The 18,226-nt window shown below is 38.5% G+C and overlaps 1 protein-coding gene across 1 annotated transcript in view; it reads right to left on the bottom strand.

Annotated features, from left to right (window-relative positions):
• Positions 1 to 18,226, bottom strand: part of VPS13B (vacuolar protein sorting 13 homolog B) — a 477,299-nt gene that overhangs the window by 34,501 nt on the left and 424,572 nt on the right. The window contains 7 exon segments of the mRNA XM_026841594.1: positions 613 to 783; positions 1,285 to 1,460; positions 1,616 to 1,699; positions 1,856 to 2,119; positions 5,985 to 6,045; positions 6,047 to 6,138; positions 15,636 to 15,797. Coding sequence (XP_026697395.1) covers positions 613 to 783; positions 1,285 to 1,460; positions 1,616 to 1,699; positions 1,856 to 2,119; positions 5,985 to 6,045; positions 6,047 to 6,138; positions 15,636 to 15,797 — 1,010 coding nt within the window.

Genomic DNA, 18,226 nt, shown 5'->3' with positions numbered 1-18,226 from the left:
GATGTCATTTTCAGATATTTGCAAGGCTTTTCTTGTTTTGAAAAACAATCTTCTCTTACCTTATCATTCTGGAACATAATGAGATGCTGTCAGACAGATCTAGCTACATGTAGGCATATTTTACATGTATTTTATATATATATTAGATATATTTTTATAAAGAGATATTTTTAACTGTATAGGCTCAACCTAAATTTGGGCAATTAAAAAATGCCTTAACAGAATTACCACTATCCTTCAGAAATAAAGCTGTGAATTTTGTAGTCATAAAATTGCATTTCTTTTTTTTTTTTCCCAGCAGCTCCTCCTACAGCAACCCTGTTTCTATACTGAAACAAACAGCTACTGAATAAACAATAGTCGCTAGAGCTGCAGTAAAAAAGGTACATTCACAGAAAAATAGTTCAATTTTTTCAATTCTTGCTGATGCAACTTCTCAGTGTTATCAATGGCAACTCCTAGGCTGAACTGTTTTTTCCCACCTGTATCTTACATACAGGAATCATGTAATTATTGAAAACTTATTGAATGTTGCTCACATGGTCTTCTTGAATGTGAATTTATCTGAAAAGGCAATGCAACAACCATGAAGAATGTTTAGCAAAGAATTACCTGTCTGAATCCTTCCTATTATAGGGCCATGCAGGCTGGGGAGGATTAGCAGTGCCATAGAACTCAGAGAGTATTTGGCTGACGTTGCCACCTGGATGGGATTTAGTCGCTATCTGTTTAATTAGTGTGGTTGAGATAGGGACTGCGCACTCTGATGGATCATCTTCCTCCCTGTCATTGAAAACAGATTCAGTCACTCACAGAATGAGAACAAGCATTAGCAGCACTAACATTTTCTTTAATAAAGCTTTTCAAGCATACTCTGCAGTAGGAACACTCTCAAGGCAATCATGGATTAATCAAGTTACGACATCTAACAAGTTCCTGAGCATTAACTGGCATGCATGTATTTGTTATGACACTGTAATGACCTTTGCGTCTGAGACTCTAGAAACTCTTCAGTATTATTAAAAAACATTTTGAAATAATTTAGGAATTTATTTTTCAAAACACAGAAACATGGACTGCTTAAGCAAACAAATGCCAATGTGCTTAGGATAGTTTTACTAAATGTAAGATTTCCTATCATATCATTTCACGCCACATATGCTTGTTTTCTTGTATCTCATCTGCATATGCATATCTTGGAAAAAATGCACCAGAAGTTAAAGTGAATTAAATTATTCCTTCTCTTCTGTACAAATGAACCATTTTCAAGGAAAGCAATTTTACCTGGCTTGAAACATCAGGTGGTGTGTAAGATCAGGTTCTATATTTTGTAGAGCTTTCTCTTGTCCTTTCCCTGGAATCACTTGCGTTTCATTTAGTCCCAGACTTCTTTTTTCTAAATGTATGATAATTGGGTCTGGAAGATGGCTCCTTACAATGAACAGAGGGCTGAAAACAATCTACGAAATGAAAAGAATATACCAAGTTAAGGCTAATAGTATTCCAGCATTACAACTGTTGAAACAAGCTATTAATAAATATTTAAAGTGGGTCATTCTCCCCTTATGACATGAGGCATAAACATTTAGATTTCAGAAACATTAAATGTACTTACTAATCGTTGCTGCACATGAGAGTTGGGCTCTAAAGTCAAAATTGTGCACCACACATATGTAATTGAACTTTTTGAAGATGGTACCTGTATGCAGAGAGATCAGCAGCATTACACTAAAATTATTTCAGTATGATAATGTTCAACATTTCATCATATCACATAGAAGTCTAAATGCTAAGTCCCCAGTTCTCTCAGACATTTTTTTAATGCTATATTCCATACACCTATTTTGAGTCATACCTGAATGACAGTGCTGTGTTCTGTATGTTTAGAACTTAGACACACGTCCTGGGACCAGTCTTCATCTCCTGTAGCTTTCACACTCAGCTCAGTGAGCTCGTTGTTTTCTAGGACATATGAAGGCAACTTCTGCTTGGCCGCAAGGCAGTTGACGTGTTCTTTAACAATGGCCTGTCCATCTTGACTAATGTAATGCTGAACCACTTTCAGTTCAATGCTTTCGGAAAGGTAACTACAGACTGTCTGTCTTCCACAGATTAGGATCTAAAACACACAAAAATATGCAGCTCATATATAAACAACTGTGAAAACGAAAGGTCAAAATTGAATTATAGAGTGAAAGCCTGTAGAAGAATAATCTCCCTATTTTAGGTTTTCTTAAGCACTGCTGAAGGCAGTGAATGGTAAAACATTGTTTTTATTGGCCAAATGTATGTTCAATTTCATAGAAACCTAGGCATTAAAACACTTGAAATATTGCTAAGGCAGTATCCAGCTTGAAAGAAACATGTAACATATCCACTTTTGTTCCCACTGAACTCAGCAGTACTGCCCATGGCTGTCACAGCTCTGGTTGGATTTTAAGAGTGCTGTGACTGTCTCTGAATGCTGAGCCCTTTCTGAGCAGACACAGTGATATACTTCAGAAGAAAGTTTTCTACTGACACTTCGCATTCCCATCATAATTCAGCAATACAGACTTTTCAGTATGTTTGGTGTTTTAAATCTTATCTTTCTATTAAATGGTTGTACCATATTTCTGTATTTAAGTGCACCCACCTAGAAAATGACCAAATTAGACTCTGAGTTGTTGCTGACCATCGTACATGAATTATTTATCATAGAACACATATCTAACTTTTTCTAAGTGTCCTGGTTCAGCTAGGATAGGGTTAAGTTTCTCCCAAGCAGGGGGAAGGGATCTCCAGCCGGGTTATTCATACCATGCTGATGTCAGGTCCAGCAGCAGCACAGGAAGCTTTTTGCTTTGTGGCTTTGGTGGCAGGGAGCATCATGAGCAAGCTGTCTGTATCCATCGTGGTATTTCTCTGTATATCTTTTGTCTTGTTTACTGTTATTACTGTTTGTTGTTGTTATTATTGCTATTGTTGTTGTTGTTCAGATTGTTTATTACACTGTTGTATTAAATTTCTTCTTATTTTAACCCGGGGTTTGTGCCCTACTTGTGTCCGAGGGTGGGGGAGGGACAACAGCAATGTGGTCTCCAGTCCCCGCAGGGCTTAAAACTATCACAGCAAGCTATACCAAGGAACAGCATTCCATGTGTATCACTGCTACAACCACCTTCATTTGCTTTTCATTAATGAGGGTGCGCACCATAGCTACAACCAACCAAGCAAAATCTCAGCAGCGCTTTCAGTGACGCCAGGCACTGTTCTTGTCTGATCAGCTGTATTTCTGTTGCACGATGTAAGGCGCTCTGCCATATTCATGAGCTGAATATGTTATGTCCACCACATGTGCTGGCTTCTGCCAACGCGGGCAGAATGACTGCAGTGTTATTACAGATCTCTTTACAAAGATAGTATGTGAAAAGTTACTGCACAGCAGCCCGTTTTCAAATGTTAATTTGGTCATTGCTTCTTTTTTAACAATACAAAAGACTGAAGCATAACTTAGAATAAGAAATCAGCAGTTTCTTAAAATGATACAAATTCTGCTTCTCAAGAGCTTAAAACATGCAAGAGCTTGTGTAACTTAGCACTGTCAGAACTTACAAATCATGCAAAATATGTGGTGGTAATTGAGCATTTAAATATGAAGATCCATACCAAAGTGAAGAAAGTTGTAAAGGAAAGACAGGGCACACAGCAATCTCACTACCCTGGATTTCAGGAGAGCAGACTTCAGCCTCTTCAGGGATCTGCCTGGTAGAGTACCATGGGATAAAGCTCTGAAGGGAAGAGGGGCCCAAGAAAGCTGGTTAATATCCAGGGATCACCTCCTCCAAGCTCAGGAGCAATGCATCCCAAAAAAGAGGAAGTCAGGCAAAAATGCCAGGAGGTCTGTAAGGATGAAGAAGAAGCTATTGGACAAACTCAAACACAAAATGGAAGCCTACAGAGGGTGGAAGCAAGGGCAGATACGCTGGCAGCATATACAGAGAAATTGTCCGAGCAGCCAGGGATCAGGTTAGGAAAGCTAAAGCCCTGAAATAATTAAATCTGGCCAGGGATGTCAAGGGCTACAAAAAAAGCTTCTATAGGTATGTTGGTGATAAACGGAAGACTAGGGAAAATGTGGGCCCACTCTGGAAGGAAATGGGAGACCTGGTTACCAGGGACATGGAAAAGGCTGAGGTACTTAATGACTTTTTTTGCCTCAGTCTTCACCAGCGAGTGCTCCAGCCACACCGCCTAAGTTGCGGAAGGTAAAGGCAGGACTGGGAGAATGAAGAACCACCCTGTACGAGAAGCTCAGGTCTGAGACCATCTAAAGAACCTGAAAGTGCACAAATCCATGGGACCTGATGAGATGCATTAATGGGTCCTGAGGCTGGGGGAACTTGTAGATGAAGTTGCCAAACCACTATCCATCACATCAGAGAATTTGCAGCCGTCGCTAAAGTTCCCACTGACTGGAAAAGGGGAAACAAAACCCCCATTTTTAAAAAGGAGACCCAGGGAACTACAGGCCAGTCAGTCTCGCTGCTGTGCCCAGTAAGATCATGGAGCAGATCCTCCTGAAAACTATGACAGGGGACATGGAAAGTAAGGAGGTGATTAATGACAGCCAACATGGCTTCACTAAGGGCAAATCATGCCTGACAAATTTGGTGGCCTTCTATGATGGAGTTATGCACTGGTGGATAAGTGAAAGAGCAACTGATGTCGTCTACCTGGACTTGGGCAAAGCATTTGATGCTGTCCCACACAATATCCTTGTCTCTAAATTGGAGACATGGATTTGATGGACGGACCACTCAGTGGATAAGGAATTGGCTGAATGGTCACACTCAAAGAGTTGCAGTTAAGGGCTCAATGTCCAAGTGGAGACCAGTGACAAGTGGCGTTCCTCAGGGGTCGGTATTGGGACCGGCGCTGTTTAACCTCTTTGTTGGCAACGTGGACAGTGGGATTGAGTGCACCCTCAGCAAGTTTGCTGATACTGGTGTGGTTGACACACTGGAGGGAAGGGATGTGCCATCCAGAGGTACCTGGACAGGCTTGAGAGGTGGGCCCATGCAAACCTCATGAAGTTCAATAAGGCTAAGTGCAAGGTCCTGCACATGGGTCAGGCTGGGCGATGAGTGGATTGAGGGCAGCCCTGAGGAGAAGGACCTGGGGAGATGTTGGTTGATAAGCTCAACATGACTGGGTAATGTGTATTTGCAGCCCAGAAAGCCAACTGTATCCTAGTCTGCATCTAAAGAAGCATGAGCAGCAGGTTGAGGGAGGTGATTCTTCCCTTCTACTCCGCTCTCGTGAGACCCCACCTGGAGTACTGTGTCCAGTTCTGGGGCCCCCATCAAAAGGACATGGACCTGTTGGAGTGAGTCCAGAGGAGAGCCATGAAGATGATCAGAGGGCTGAAGCATCTCCCTTATGAGGACAGGCTGAGAGAGGTTGTTCAGCCCGGAGAAGAGAATGCTCTGGGGAGACCTTATAGCAGCCTTCCAGTACTTAAAGGGGCGCTATAGGAAAGCTGGAGAGGGACATTTTATAAGGGCACATAAGGATAGGATGAGGGGTAATGGCTTTAAAGTGAAAGAGGGTAGATTTTGATTAGATATTAGATATTAGGAAGAAATTTTTCACTGTGAGGGTGGTGAGGCACTGGCACAGGTTTCCCAGGGACGCTGTGGCTGCCCCCTCCCTGGCAGTGTTCCAGGCCAGGTTGGACGGGGCTTTGAGCAACCTGGGCTAGCGGAAGGTGTCCCTGACCATGGCAGGGGGGTGGAACTAGATGATGTTTAAGGTTCCTTCCAACCCAAACCATTCTATGATTCTATCATCCTAAAAACTCCCAAAAATGCCTCCAGAAGATGGTCATACTATTTTTTTGCAGATCGCAGGAGAGAATAAATAATAAGGTGACTAATTTGTGGACAAATAACAATTTAAATTACTCATGTTTTTTTTTTTTCCAAACTGGATCAAATACTTACTTGTTTTTGGACTCCACTGAGCTGCTGAACCTTGATAATAAGTGATGCTGTTCGGCCCTTACTGAATGGTACGAATAAAGGTCCCTGTATTGTCCACACTGAATGGTTCAGACCACCGCCAGTTTCCCCAGCCTTCAATACAAATGTGTAACAGCTGGAAAGAAAGCAATTACTACTTCAGTACATAACTGGGGAAAAACAGCGCCTTGCAGTAGGATAGGAATTCCCATGACAGAGGAGTATTCCTGGTTTTAAAACTCAGCAATGCTAAGCACACCAGTTCTCTGCACGATCCACTCATTCTGTGATTCTGTGATTTCAGACACAAACAGAAAAATCAACAATACCGTAAGATGGCTCTGCATCATGCATTTCTATAAATTACCTGCTTTAACAGTATATTTAGAATGGTAAAACATTGGTAAAGCATACAACTCTTCAGAAAAAAGGGTATGTAGACTAGAGAGCATAAAACAGGAAGTAAGAGATTTTCTTTACTGCCCTTGAAATTGTTCTAGAAATCCACCTCTTTATTACCAGCAAGGTGATATGGAATGCAGATCCAAGCCAGATTTTTGGCCTTCAGAATAAGACAGAAAATTACAAATACCCTTGTCTTCAAAATGAACAAGGATACAAATATATTTGTATGTATACTTGTATAGCTCACATATATATGTGTGTTAAATGTAGAACTTTGCATATTGCTGAGAGATGGGAAACATTTCATTTCTTACACAAATGTGGTGGCAAGTTCAAGCTTGACTGCATGAGAAGAAATTTAACTGCATAATTATACTCCCTGTGTGATTTATTTCGGAAAAGGAGTGGCTTTTTTCCAGTTTAACTTAAATCACTTCCAGAGCAATATAGTCTTTCATCATTTGAAGCGCCTTTCATCCATTTACCCACCATACGCACTTACCTCTATCCCATGGAGATTCTTTAAGCCAGAGTAGTGAAAATTGGTACTGTTCCATGTAGGTCAATGAAGTTACATAAATTTACGCCAGCTGAAGATCTGGCTATTTAGCTCTGTATAGATCTTTTGTGGCTGAGCAAACTTAAGAATGTGAGTTATATATAAGGGATCAAAGCAGTAAGCATTCTGGGTAAAATTTATTCTTTGCAGAGGGCCAGCACAGAGCCTAAGCATCACTTAAGTCCTTTAAAACAGTTATATAAAGGCCTTGTGGGAATTCTCTCTTGAGGGTTGAATTTCACTCTGATTTTGGACATCTGTCATTAATTAATTTAAGTAATTGAGAACAGGATCAGGCCCAAAGTTTGATTATTTACATGAGTAAAAATTGAAACTTGTAAATATTCTGTTCTCCCATGATTTGTTTCCAAAACGAGATAGCACTGTCCATAGATCTGGCCAGTTGGACTTGGTGAATGGCTGGATCTTGCGTTTTTTTCATTGTTTGAAGAAACAACCGCAGCAACAACTTTCAAAGATATTACAACCCGGTAGCCTGTTTGCAATTTGTGGTATCCTCAGCACAAGTTACACACAGAACAATAACATCCATTCAGTGGGTGGCTTTTGAATTTGCAAGAGTGATGACTGTTGCATTCAGATTCAAATTAGTTTTACCCTGGAAGCACAAAGGCTAATATGTGCCAGTGTGCACATGGGCATGCATCTGGATGTGCACATGCATGGGCACAGCTTTATATTTAAGAATACATTGAGGGAATCTGTGCACTAGGACACTGAAACTCATAAACAAACACGTAGCTTTGAATCTTAAGTATTAGCTACAGAAAAGGAAAAACAAAACAAAAAAATCCAACTGCAGTGCCTGGAATCAGTTCAGTTTCTTACAGAGGCAGCTGGGAATAAATCTCATCACATATGAAAATGAAGAGAAACAAGAAAACTGTTTACTTTGGAGGGACTGGTAGCTGGAAATGACAGCCAAATAATGAGAAAAGGTACTAAGTGGTCAGTCTCAGCTAGAAGGCACACAAAATATGGTGCGCTCCAAAGATAGATGTCATATAAATGCTGTAATTGATGATTAGTAATTGTATGCAGCACATTAGGATGTCTCCCACCCTGTATAAACAGCTTTGCTCACGAGCTGAATGTTCCCAAGGAACACACTGCCAGCTTTCCCTGAGCAGTCATTAGCTCTGAAATGCTGCCTTACTCATTTTCTTTGTAGCACAGTGATTAGTCTGCATTTAACTTCACCATTCAGAAAGAAAAACAAAAAGGAGCTATTATCATATATTGGCATTTTCTTATTTTATAAACATACTATTTGTATACTGGTAAATGCTACATATAAAGGGAACATCCTTCATAAGTTATTTTAAAGATATCTAATATATTTGTATTAATGACATAACAATATAAGAATTGGGTACTGTGTTAAGTTTACTTTTAAGCCAAAAAACTGCTTATTGCATGAAAATGCGAAGGTATGTCTGAGTGAATCAGTTATTTAAATGTAAGATTTCTGGAAAATGTGGCTAAAAGTAATTAGCATATGACACTAAGTGATACAGAGATATATGGCAGGAAATAAAAATTGAAGTAATTTTAGAAAATTAAGTAATCAGGTGTTAACATTATTTTAGCAGAAGACGTCATAATAGATGGTGTTAGATACTCAACAAGGCAGAATTCTAATGTTATAAAACTGACCTAAAACTACAGATTCATGGTAATTGCCATGTAACTCCCTTTCATTTATCAAGCATTAAGTAAATTCTAAGTATTTATTAGACACTCTGCTTGAAAAATGTTCAACAAGTATAGCTAAGTATGGCGCATGTATTAGAATAAAAGAGAAGTCATTGCAAAAAGTTACAAAAAATATTCAGCGGACTTCAAAAGCATTCTAATACAATCCAATGATAAGTGGCAATTTATAGTTTAGAGAGAATTTAAAACAGGCTATCTCTTGTATATGTGAAGATAGGCACTCATTTGTGTAACCATTTGATTTCTGGATTTTTTGTTAGGGAAAAAACAAATAATGCAGAATTTTTTGTTTTGACTAGACTTTGCTTTGGTTTGGATTTGTAATTCTGAGCCATTATGGATTTCTGTTTTGAGAGGGAAAGAAAATGCCTTCAGGGAGGCAGACCAAGATGAAGCTTCTCCTACTGGAACAAATGCCTAGAAAAGCTGTATTCTTTATCATGTATCTTCCCAGAATGTTTTCACAGAATGCACTCAAAATTTACTTAGGTTTTCAGCTAGATGTGTGAATGAAGGATATAATCTGAGTTAATAAAACTGAGTGTCACATGACAAGGCATGAAGACTAAAACGGGGGATTAAAAATGAGAATAAGAAGAGAGCCTGTCCAGAAAGGGCAGCATTTTCCAGCTGTAGAAGTAATTTAAAGTTTGTGCCCTCAAAATGCTTAGTGATATAAATTTGATCTCTATTTTACTTGTAGATCCACCAAAGTTAACTTGGTTTCACTTTAGTTAGATTATATCTGCCTTCTAAGTGAAACTAGGAAATGCTTTTTGGTAGGGGAGTAAGGGTTATTGCTCTCAACTCTGAGAGACTGGGATGAATCAAGAGAGGACCTCATTAATGATGCGGAATTAGTTGGTTATTTTAAAAGATACAAGATAGTAAAGTAAAAGCTGTGATGATGCAGCATCATGGAGGAAACTGAGATCTGGAGATGAGAGCTGAATTGTAAGACTTGGTAATTTTTAATTGAAAAATTAAAGGAGAAGGATGATTGGTATTTTTTGGTTGTGGTTTTATGATACAAGGTGGCCCTTGACCAGGATTAGGATTTACAACAATAAAACCAATTAATATTTGGAAAAAACAGTGAATGAAATGTTCATCCTGAATATTGTTGGCTGCAGCAGCCACCAAAACAGTTTGAATTTCGGTGTGGCTTCATCTTTTCATGGGACCTGGGAGATGTGACCAGTTTTATGTCATTGGCCCTTCTAAGACAGAAAGCCAGTACAGAGAATGGGAGACAGCCATTTACATCACCTCTGTGCTGACCAGTAGAAAAAAGGTCACACTTGGTAGATAAACTCTGACCCTTGGGGCTCCTGGAGGTGTTGTGAGCCTCAACGCAACCTGCAAAGCAGGCCTGAACCTCGCAGGTACAAACTAGCTCTACATGTTGTGGAAAAGAAGAGTCTTTTGGCTAAGGAAGAATAATCAAATTATGAGGGTTTATGTGATTCATAGATAATATCAATCCTTATCTGCTACAGATATTATCTAGAAAGCCATTTACATCTAATATAGTGTAACTATGTATTTCAAGTGCAGGACCCCAAAGGAAATCAACAATAACATTTCTCAATACTTGAACAGTGTAAAATAACATACAACTGTTTTCTTGACTGATGTTGTTCTGTAAATGACCTGGGGAGGATTATGTAAAGTACAAAAGGTTGTGCAGAGAATCTGTAACATCCTTAAACACTAAAACAGGAAAATATCCCAATAATAAGTGATATATAAGTCACAGTTTCTAGGTTTGGATCCACAGAGTATATATCATCTTACACTTTATATAACCCAGTACCTGGAAGAATGGCAACTTGGAAAGAAACAACAATGAATTATGATCCTGCTGGAGATGCAACATAAATTAAAATTTGCTTTCAGTCTTTTTTGTAGGAGAACGAGGAGGAGGTTCTTAAGACTATTTCCAAATCCACAACTGTCTTTAAAAATTATGTTTATAAAATTCCCACAGAAGTTGTGATTTGCAGGCACACTATTTAAAATAAGAGAAAAAAAAACTTTAAATGGGTTCCAGTGAAGGCATTACTAATATACCAACCACTATTAACATCCATTCAAGAATTTACAAGTGCACGTTCAGAAGAACAGAAAAGCAAAAGATTGAGATCTTTTCCCTCAAATTCTATATAAATAGCAATGAAGTGGCACAGAGCTGTTTCAGACGTGTTTGCCTACTTTGATAAGAAATAAATTAATTTTGTTTATAACCAGTAACTTGACCACATTCTAATTGAAATCATTAAATCAACATAGGAACAGTCAATATAGGAACTGATTTTTGCCCACTACACCTACTGCTTCAAGTTAAAGGATGATGAAAAGTGAAAATGGGCTGTTGTTAAAACCCTGGGAGAAGACTCTGGAGGAGGGTTTGGGAGCTGATACTTTAAATGCAGACTTCCCCTATGCAACATTATGTTTTGCATAGAAAGCAAAATAATGAATTTAGATCCATTATTCTTTGCTTCTTCAGAGGACTTTGATGAAGTTTGTGCATGGGGAAAATAACTAGTAATAACTAGCATGTTAAAGAAGATTTTTGTTGTTTATTCACAAGCAAACAATCTCTGCCGAATACATTCAGGGGATTCTCACACGAGTAGCTGTTTTTTACATTTGCTGTGATCCTTAGTTGGGACCCTCCAACTGCCTACTGTCTTGCAAGACAGAATTCCTTAACTCTGAGTAAATTGCTAGGAAGATCTGATCTCTTCTAACTTCACAGTTTTACTCCATGTATCATATGCTCCAATTCTTCTAAAAAACACAGCTGTCTTGGAGACAAACATGACTTTTGACATAACTGGGGCCCATCCCACAAAACAACTTGAAGATCAAGATAAGGAGTGCAGACTGAATCCAATAATAATGTAGGAGCCAGTGTTGTCTGTAGAGCACAGGAGTGATGTAGCTTCTCTTCCTTTTAATGATATCTAACAGACCTCTAACTTTCATTAAAATCTGCAAAAGGAACTCACAATGTCTGGCAACTTTTGCTAGAATCGCTTAAAGCCTCAAATATCATCAGTTTTTGGCTTATTCCAACTCTAAAAGGGACTATATAGTTGGGGGTGTCTTATCCCTAAGGAACGTCAAAACCTTGTGAAATATGAGGAAAATATGGGGGATGGAGCAGAGTAGAACAGCGAGCATCGGGCCTCAGACTTATTACTGAAATATTAGCCAAACTAGCGAGACTTGCAGGAATCGGAGTGAAAGTTAAAAGGGAAAGGTTAGGTTCCCTGAAATGTAGAAGATCCGGGCTGGGAAAAAATGAATGAAGGAAGGAGCTTTATGTTAAGCCAAACAGTTGGAGGGAGACCGTCAAGAGTTGATAAATCCAAATCCTTGGTGTGCTATAGATGATTTTGTAACATGAAAGAGTTAAACAATTTTTAATTATAGCCTATAGTAGCTTCATTAATATTAAAATTAATTCTAAATGTAAACAAAGCATTATATAAATACTACAAAAATAACTTGTTTTAGGTATATATATTTAATTGTGTTAAATAAATTAAATTGGCAATTACCGCACCTCACTATGCTTAATTAGCAAAAGAAAAATGGAGAATTTTATTGATGTGAATGTAAAAGAAATACAATCCTTTAAAAACTATTTATTTTCATTTAACTGAACTGCCTTGCCATACTAAAAAAACATTTTGCAGAGGTTAAATAAAGTATTTCATGGCAACCGCTGCTTCTTAGTGCCTGTGTAACAAGAAACATGAGCCAGCCGAAGTTGTGCAAGTTGGTTTTCTTTCCCAGTAAGAGAATGTGGTATCTAAGACCTTGTCCTAACTCATTTTATCCCCAAGAGTAAGTCAAGTAAGTCAAGTATGAACTAATGCCTGGAGGGAAGTCCCTGACTCCAGAAGTATGGATTATTTCACATTTATCTTACAATCTGCTCTCAGAGTTCTTAAAATTCACTAACTTGGCAAGTCGGGAATTATCATGAGAAATGAAATAATTTCATAACTATGAAGTCATCTAGCATTCCATGAATATGACACTCAGAGGGTTTGTCCATGCTTGGGCATTATTCTGACCTTTGGATAACAAGCTGTTAGATAATTTTGCATGGAAACAATTAGAAAAGTGCCACAGCATAATAGGACAACCTGATGTCTTAATTGAGTTGTCATTTTAATTTCAAGAATTTCTATTAATCATTGAAAAAATTTACGTGACCACATTTGTAATAATATTTAAACCAATTTCTTTTGTATGACCTAAAAGGATTGTGCTGTTTAGACTATTTAGATGAATTGCCATTCTGAAGTATGTTAAATTTATGGTGATTCGTATTTAGCATTAACAAAATGAACAAAGACTATAGATGGATGACAAGATTCTCTGCTCTTTGTAAAGAAAATTAGCTTCTATTTCAGCAGTGTGCAGAAAGCCTGTGCTTCCATATATTTTCAGTGAAATTACCTCAGTGCTGTTTTTTTAGTCTCTAAATCTCCCAGCAAGAGATGGCTGTTGAAAAATCTTAAAAGAGTAGAAATATTGTTGAACTTATTCCAAGGGCTGGGACAAGGGAGGTATAGCCCCCCTACTAGAAGAGCCTGCTGGCCAGAAGTGTGGTTGAGTCAGGAGGAGTAAGTTGTTAGCTTTGCCATCTCCTGGGACATGGGAATCCAACATGACACTCCCAATTGTTTATCAGCCCAATTCTGCAGTGAATTTGAATCTGATGAGAGCAAAACATAACGGGGAAACCCTTTGACATCACCAACTTTCAGCTGAAGAGTGAATATCGGAAAAATGAATCTGTCACCTCACCCACTCTCTAATGTGTGATTTGGTTTTCTGCTGGAGTTTTCCACCTTTCATCCTTCACTTTTATTTTTCATTTAATAAAAGCTTACATAACAGCCATGAAAACGGATTGTTTTGCACTGCTAAAGTCTGTGACTGAAAGGAAAAGCTGAAGATCAATGTTTTAATATTTAAGTTCTCTAGGTGTTGGAAGGCTAATGCCACATGTTGTGCTGGTGGTCTTCAGCAGCTCAGCTGCAATGGACAGAAAGTATCACTAACAAGCTACAATTTTAACTTCTACTTTTCACTTTGCTTGAGATAATCCTCATTTTCAAAACTCGTTCCAGTTTGCAGCATTACTGGAAATACACCATTATTAGAAATACACCGTAATTAGAACTACACCATTAATAGAAGTATTTAGAATGATAGTTAAAAAGAGGATTCTCCCAACTGAATAATTTTATGTAAGTAACCAGAAAATGGGTAAGAAAATTGATAACAGGAAAGGCTTACTTAATTCTGTTTTTATTTATAATTGCTTTAAACATTTCCTTCTTTTCCCATGTGTTTATGAAAAGGTTTAAATGATATTTTTGGGGTGGTGATAATTGGTTATGAAATATAGGTCACATTTAGCTAGCTTTCTATAAGCCTGCTTGTTCTTTCTATCTCACACAATCAGAGGGAGTTATGTCAATCGTAACAAGTCCTGTCCCCTGATGAGTGGGGATCCTGTCTCACAATGTGACACTTGCCCAACTGCACAGGCACAGTCACTCATTTGGATTGCTTACCCGTGGGCTGGGGCCTCACAGGTGTTTTGCTTGTATTTGAAAATGTAACAAGGGACATCCAGTACTCCAATCTTTCTTAAGTCTCCAAAGGTCCACCTCTGCACTATTACAGCACACAGCATTTATAACAACTCCTCTGTCACTGGGGTGAGACAGTCCTTTATTAGTCTGCTCTGCCTTCTTCTTAACTTATGCCTTGACTTCAGTGTCAACTGCAACTGTTTACTCTGGCTGAATTTGCTCTGCACAGATTACAGCATTCATGTAATATTCAGTAGTTTTGCATATCCACCAACTGACATATGAATGAAAAACACAGTCAATTTGCCATCTTTGTTTCCCAGTGAAACTTGAAACTTGTCAGCAGTGAAAGTGGGCACAGCTCCTGTTTAGACTTACCATCCAAGTTTCACCTTCTTTCTCACATGCTAAGGCTAGTATTTTCCAGGGCTCTAGAGGAGTTAGGAACCCCCACCCACTACACCTCTCCTAGCATCTGTAAAAATTTTAGGAACTCTTCAGCACAGGACTGCTGCTCAGCAAGTGGGGTGGCACAGGTCTCTAGTCTCCCACTCAGCAGGAGCTGGGTATATATTAAAAAGAGAGAAGAAATTACATTGCTGTCTCGTAAACACTTTTTTTTTAGACTTAAATTCTTGCCCTGTCTTGAATCAAGATGAAAAGTCCATTTTTCACCACCACTCAAGAAAACCAACAACATGGTTTCATTGAAATATTTCCTGTTGATAATTTTAAAATCTTTTATTTCAGTTTCAGTGTTTATCCTTAAAAAAACACCCAAGAAACAGAAACTGCATTATTTAAACTATATAAGTGGGGTGTTTCTAACAATTTCAAATCTTTTCTAATGCAAGCACATGCTGAGTTGAGAGATTTGTCCAGTTTGACCCTGTTCTGCAAACAATTTCAGTGAACAGATGCTTCTGGTAAAAACAATTCATTAAAAAAATTCCCCAAACCTCTAATGTACATCACAGAAAACAGACACTGATCACTTAGTTATAAAAACCTGGCAAGCAACCTTCTTTTGCTTTTTTTCAGAAGCTTCAGTTTCCACAACTGCTCAGTTTTACAAAAAGCGGTCGTGCACATCCCGTTCCACCCTTGAGTAACTTCTAAACACTTCTGGCTTTCCTCACTCTCTGTTTACCTCTTCTCTCTGATGCAGCCCCAGTGTGTGACTCCTGGAGGAACTGTAGCATTAGAGATAGTTGAGACCACAGAGAAAACCGAAGACTTAATGCATAAAACCACCAGTCAGCTTTAGCAATCGCTGCATTCGAAGGGCTGTTTCTGACATACCTGTGGGGACTTGTGAGAGCGCCAGCTGTATTGGTGACTGTGGAGACTAGCCAGCAAAATATTTTCATCAGTATCCACCTGGCCAAAACGCAGTGTCTCTTGTGTGTCATTACAGATCACAAAATGGCTGAAGACCAACTCCTCTGCCTCAGGGCATTGGTTCTGAAAGGAAAGGGATATGAAAGCCAGCAAACATCAGATTAATTGCAAGACATTTGGCAGCTGTCTGCCCAGTGGTGACTGTTACAACACAGAAATGCTTCAAGATCTCTTGCCATTAGCTTTGGTCTCACAGTTCTCTACTCTCTGCAAAAACTGGTGTTTGGGTTGACAAAACACATCCTAAGACTTAACATTTTACTTTATGTTTCTGTAATGCAAATCTTAAAGATCTAAAGCTACTATAAAAACTACATTTCCTAATTTATGTAAAAGACTTCAATGGAATTAAATTCAGTGGGAAATGACCTGTCATGCAGGGCAGATGGGGCACTACTGGCAGAGCAGAGAGGCATGAAGAGACTTCTCCATACTTGACAACTGATCTCAGGCCGCCAGGCTGCACTTCCTCTTCCCCAGCTGCTGCTTCTACTTTGAAATGTTGCTGTGGGTTAGCAGCAGACAACTAACTCTCTCTCCTGATACCATAACACTTAAAAACTAAAGAAAAAGCAGGAGACATGGGGAGAGTATTTTCACAGCTCCATGAGGCTAGTTTGAAAACGCATCATGCCATTTGACAGTCTAATAGGAAAAATCAAATATGATAATGGGTTTGTAAAATCGTTTAGATTTTACAATACTTTTTCTCCAGCCTGCAGCATCCTTCCATCCCACTCTTTCTGCTTTTCATCTGGCTGTTTGTCACTCTGTTGACACAATGAGACTATATAATAGTCATAAAAATTACCAGAGCTACAGGTCTTCCTCCCCTGAAGGCATGAACTATAATCCCCTGTATGGGAGAGGTCAAAGTGTGACTGATAATTTGATTTGGAGATCATCTCTCAAACTTCTGTCCTAGTCACTACTGGGCTGGCACCTTCCACTTACAAGCAACTATTTAGCAACCATAACAATCACTCCAAGAAAGTAACATTTGGATAATCTTCATGCAGTTTATGGGTATTAACACAAAGAACTAATCTTGTGCTTTTTGTTACCGCTTTTTGACCCATCTTTCCTAGCACATGCTTTTGACAATGCTTTATTATTGGTTGGTTCCTTTCCCTACACAATATAGCCCAGCTGCTCCTTTCTCATCCTTTCTTCCCATGACGTTTTCTCTAACTTATGGGACCTCCATGATCTTTGAGAGCTGATTCTGTTTCCCCTCCTTGCTTTCTCCGTAGACCTTTTAAACAGACATAATGAAGCTAGCACCTCCTTTGTCTATGATCATATGGGTCTCTAGTTCTTTGATAACAATGTGCCTGGAAGCTTGCAGAAATTCCAAGATCAAACAAGAAGAGAGAAAAAATTTTCCTCATAGATCCCTATGGATCCTCAGTTACCCATAAAAAACAGTTTGGTACATTGCTTGTAGCACATTGCTGGGTGATACATGTGGAACAGATTTTCTGAAAAGTGCAAGGTATGCCCAATTTAGCATTCTTGAATGCATGCTCACTACCACTATTAACTTCAGAAGAACCTAAGGTGCACCTCTACAGGTAGGTTGCAATTTCTTTTGTGACTGAATGTCAGAATGGTTGGATGGGAACATTAGTGCAAAAAATTATTCACCCTAGGAGTGAGTATTTAAGCATGAAAATATTTAGATTCAAACTTCTCTACAAATCTCATTAATTCTTCTACATAACATTAAGTATCTTCTGTGAAAAAAATAGTCATGCAAGCATAATCAAAATCTCACTTTTTCAAAGCAGTAAAACTCATTACAGAGCAGTATGTCTGTATCGCATTCAGTAGCAGACTTGGTATGCTAAAGGCTGACATTTACAGTGCCACTTCAGAGTGCAGAATTTATTGTGGCATTTTCTAGTGGTGGATCTATGACTTCTTACTGTCAAGCTGCCATACCCACATACCCATAAGTCTACCACAATTATATATATTTTCCTGTTACAGCTTTGCAAAATGTTCTTTTTAAAAGGGAGGTTTTACTACCCATAGAGCTCAGCATGCTGTTATAGTCAAACCCAGATATAACCCCAGGGGAATTTAAGAATTTTTTTTTTTTTTTTTTTTTTTTTACTCTAATACTTCTTCATGATGATTATGCAGAGACTGGAAGAACAACACCAGAAGACGATGAACTTCCTTGTCTTTACTTGACTAACTGACTAAATAACTTAGTTTCAAGTAAGTTAACATAAATTGTAGGTTCTTGCATCTTCCAGAGAGAAAAGAGAATCTAGCAAGTTTTTGGCATGCATAGAACTCTTAAATTGTACTGGGGAAATGTTATCCTATCAGGGATTATTAATAGACTTGGACATATTTTGGTGCTGATGAACGATTGCCATTAACCATTAATTTTAAGTGCCAGATTTGCTACTAAAATCCATCCCTTTTAACAGCAATGCTTTTAAAGTTAAGAAAAAAGATATTTTAAGCTCAATTTTATA

The sequence above is a fragment of the Athene cunicularia genome, assembly GCF_003259725.1.
Source record: "Athene cunicularia isolate RWA chromosome 2 unlocalized genomic scaffold, athCun1 chr2_part1, whole genome shotgun sequence".
Lineage (NCBI taxonomy): Eukaryota > Metazoa > Chordata > Aves > Strigiformes > Strigidae > Athene > Athene cunicularia.
The sequence above is the reverse complement of the archived record's forward strand: the minus strand, read 5'-3'. Positions and strand labels throughout refer to the sequence as shown.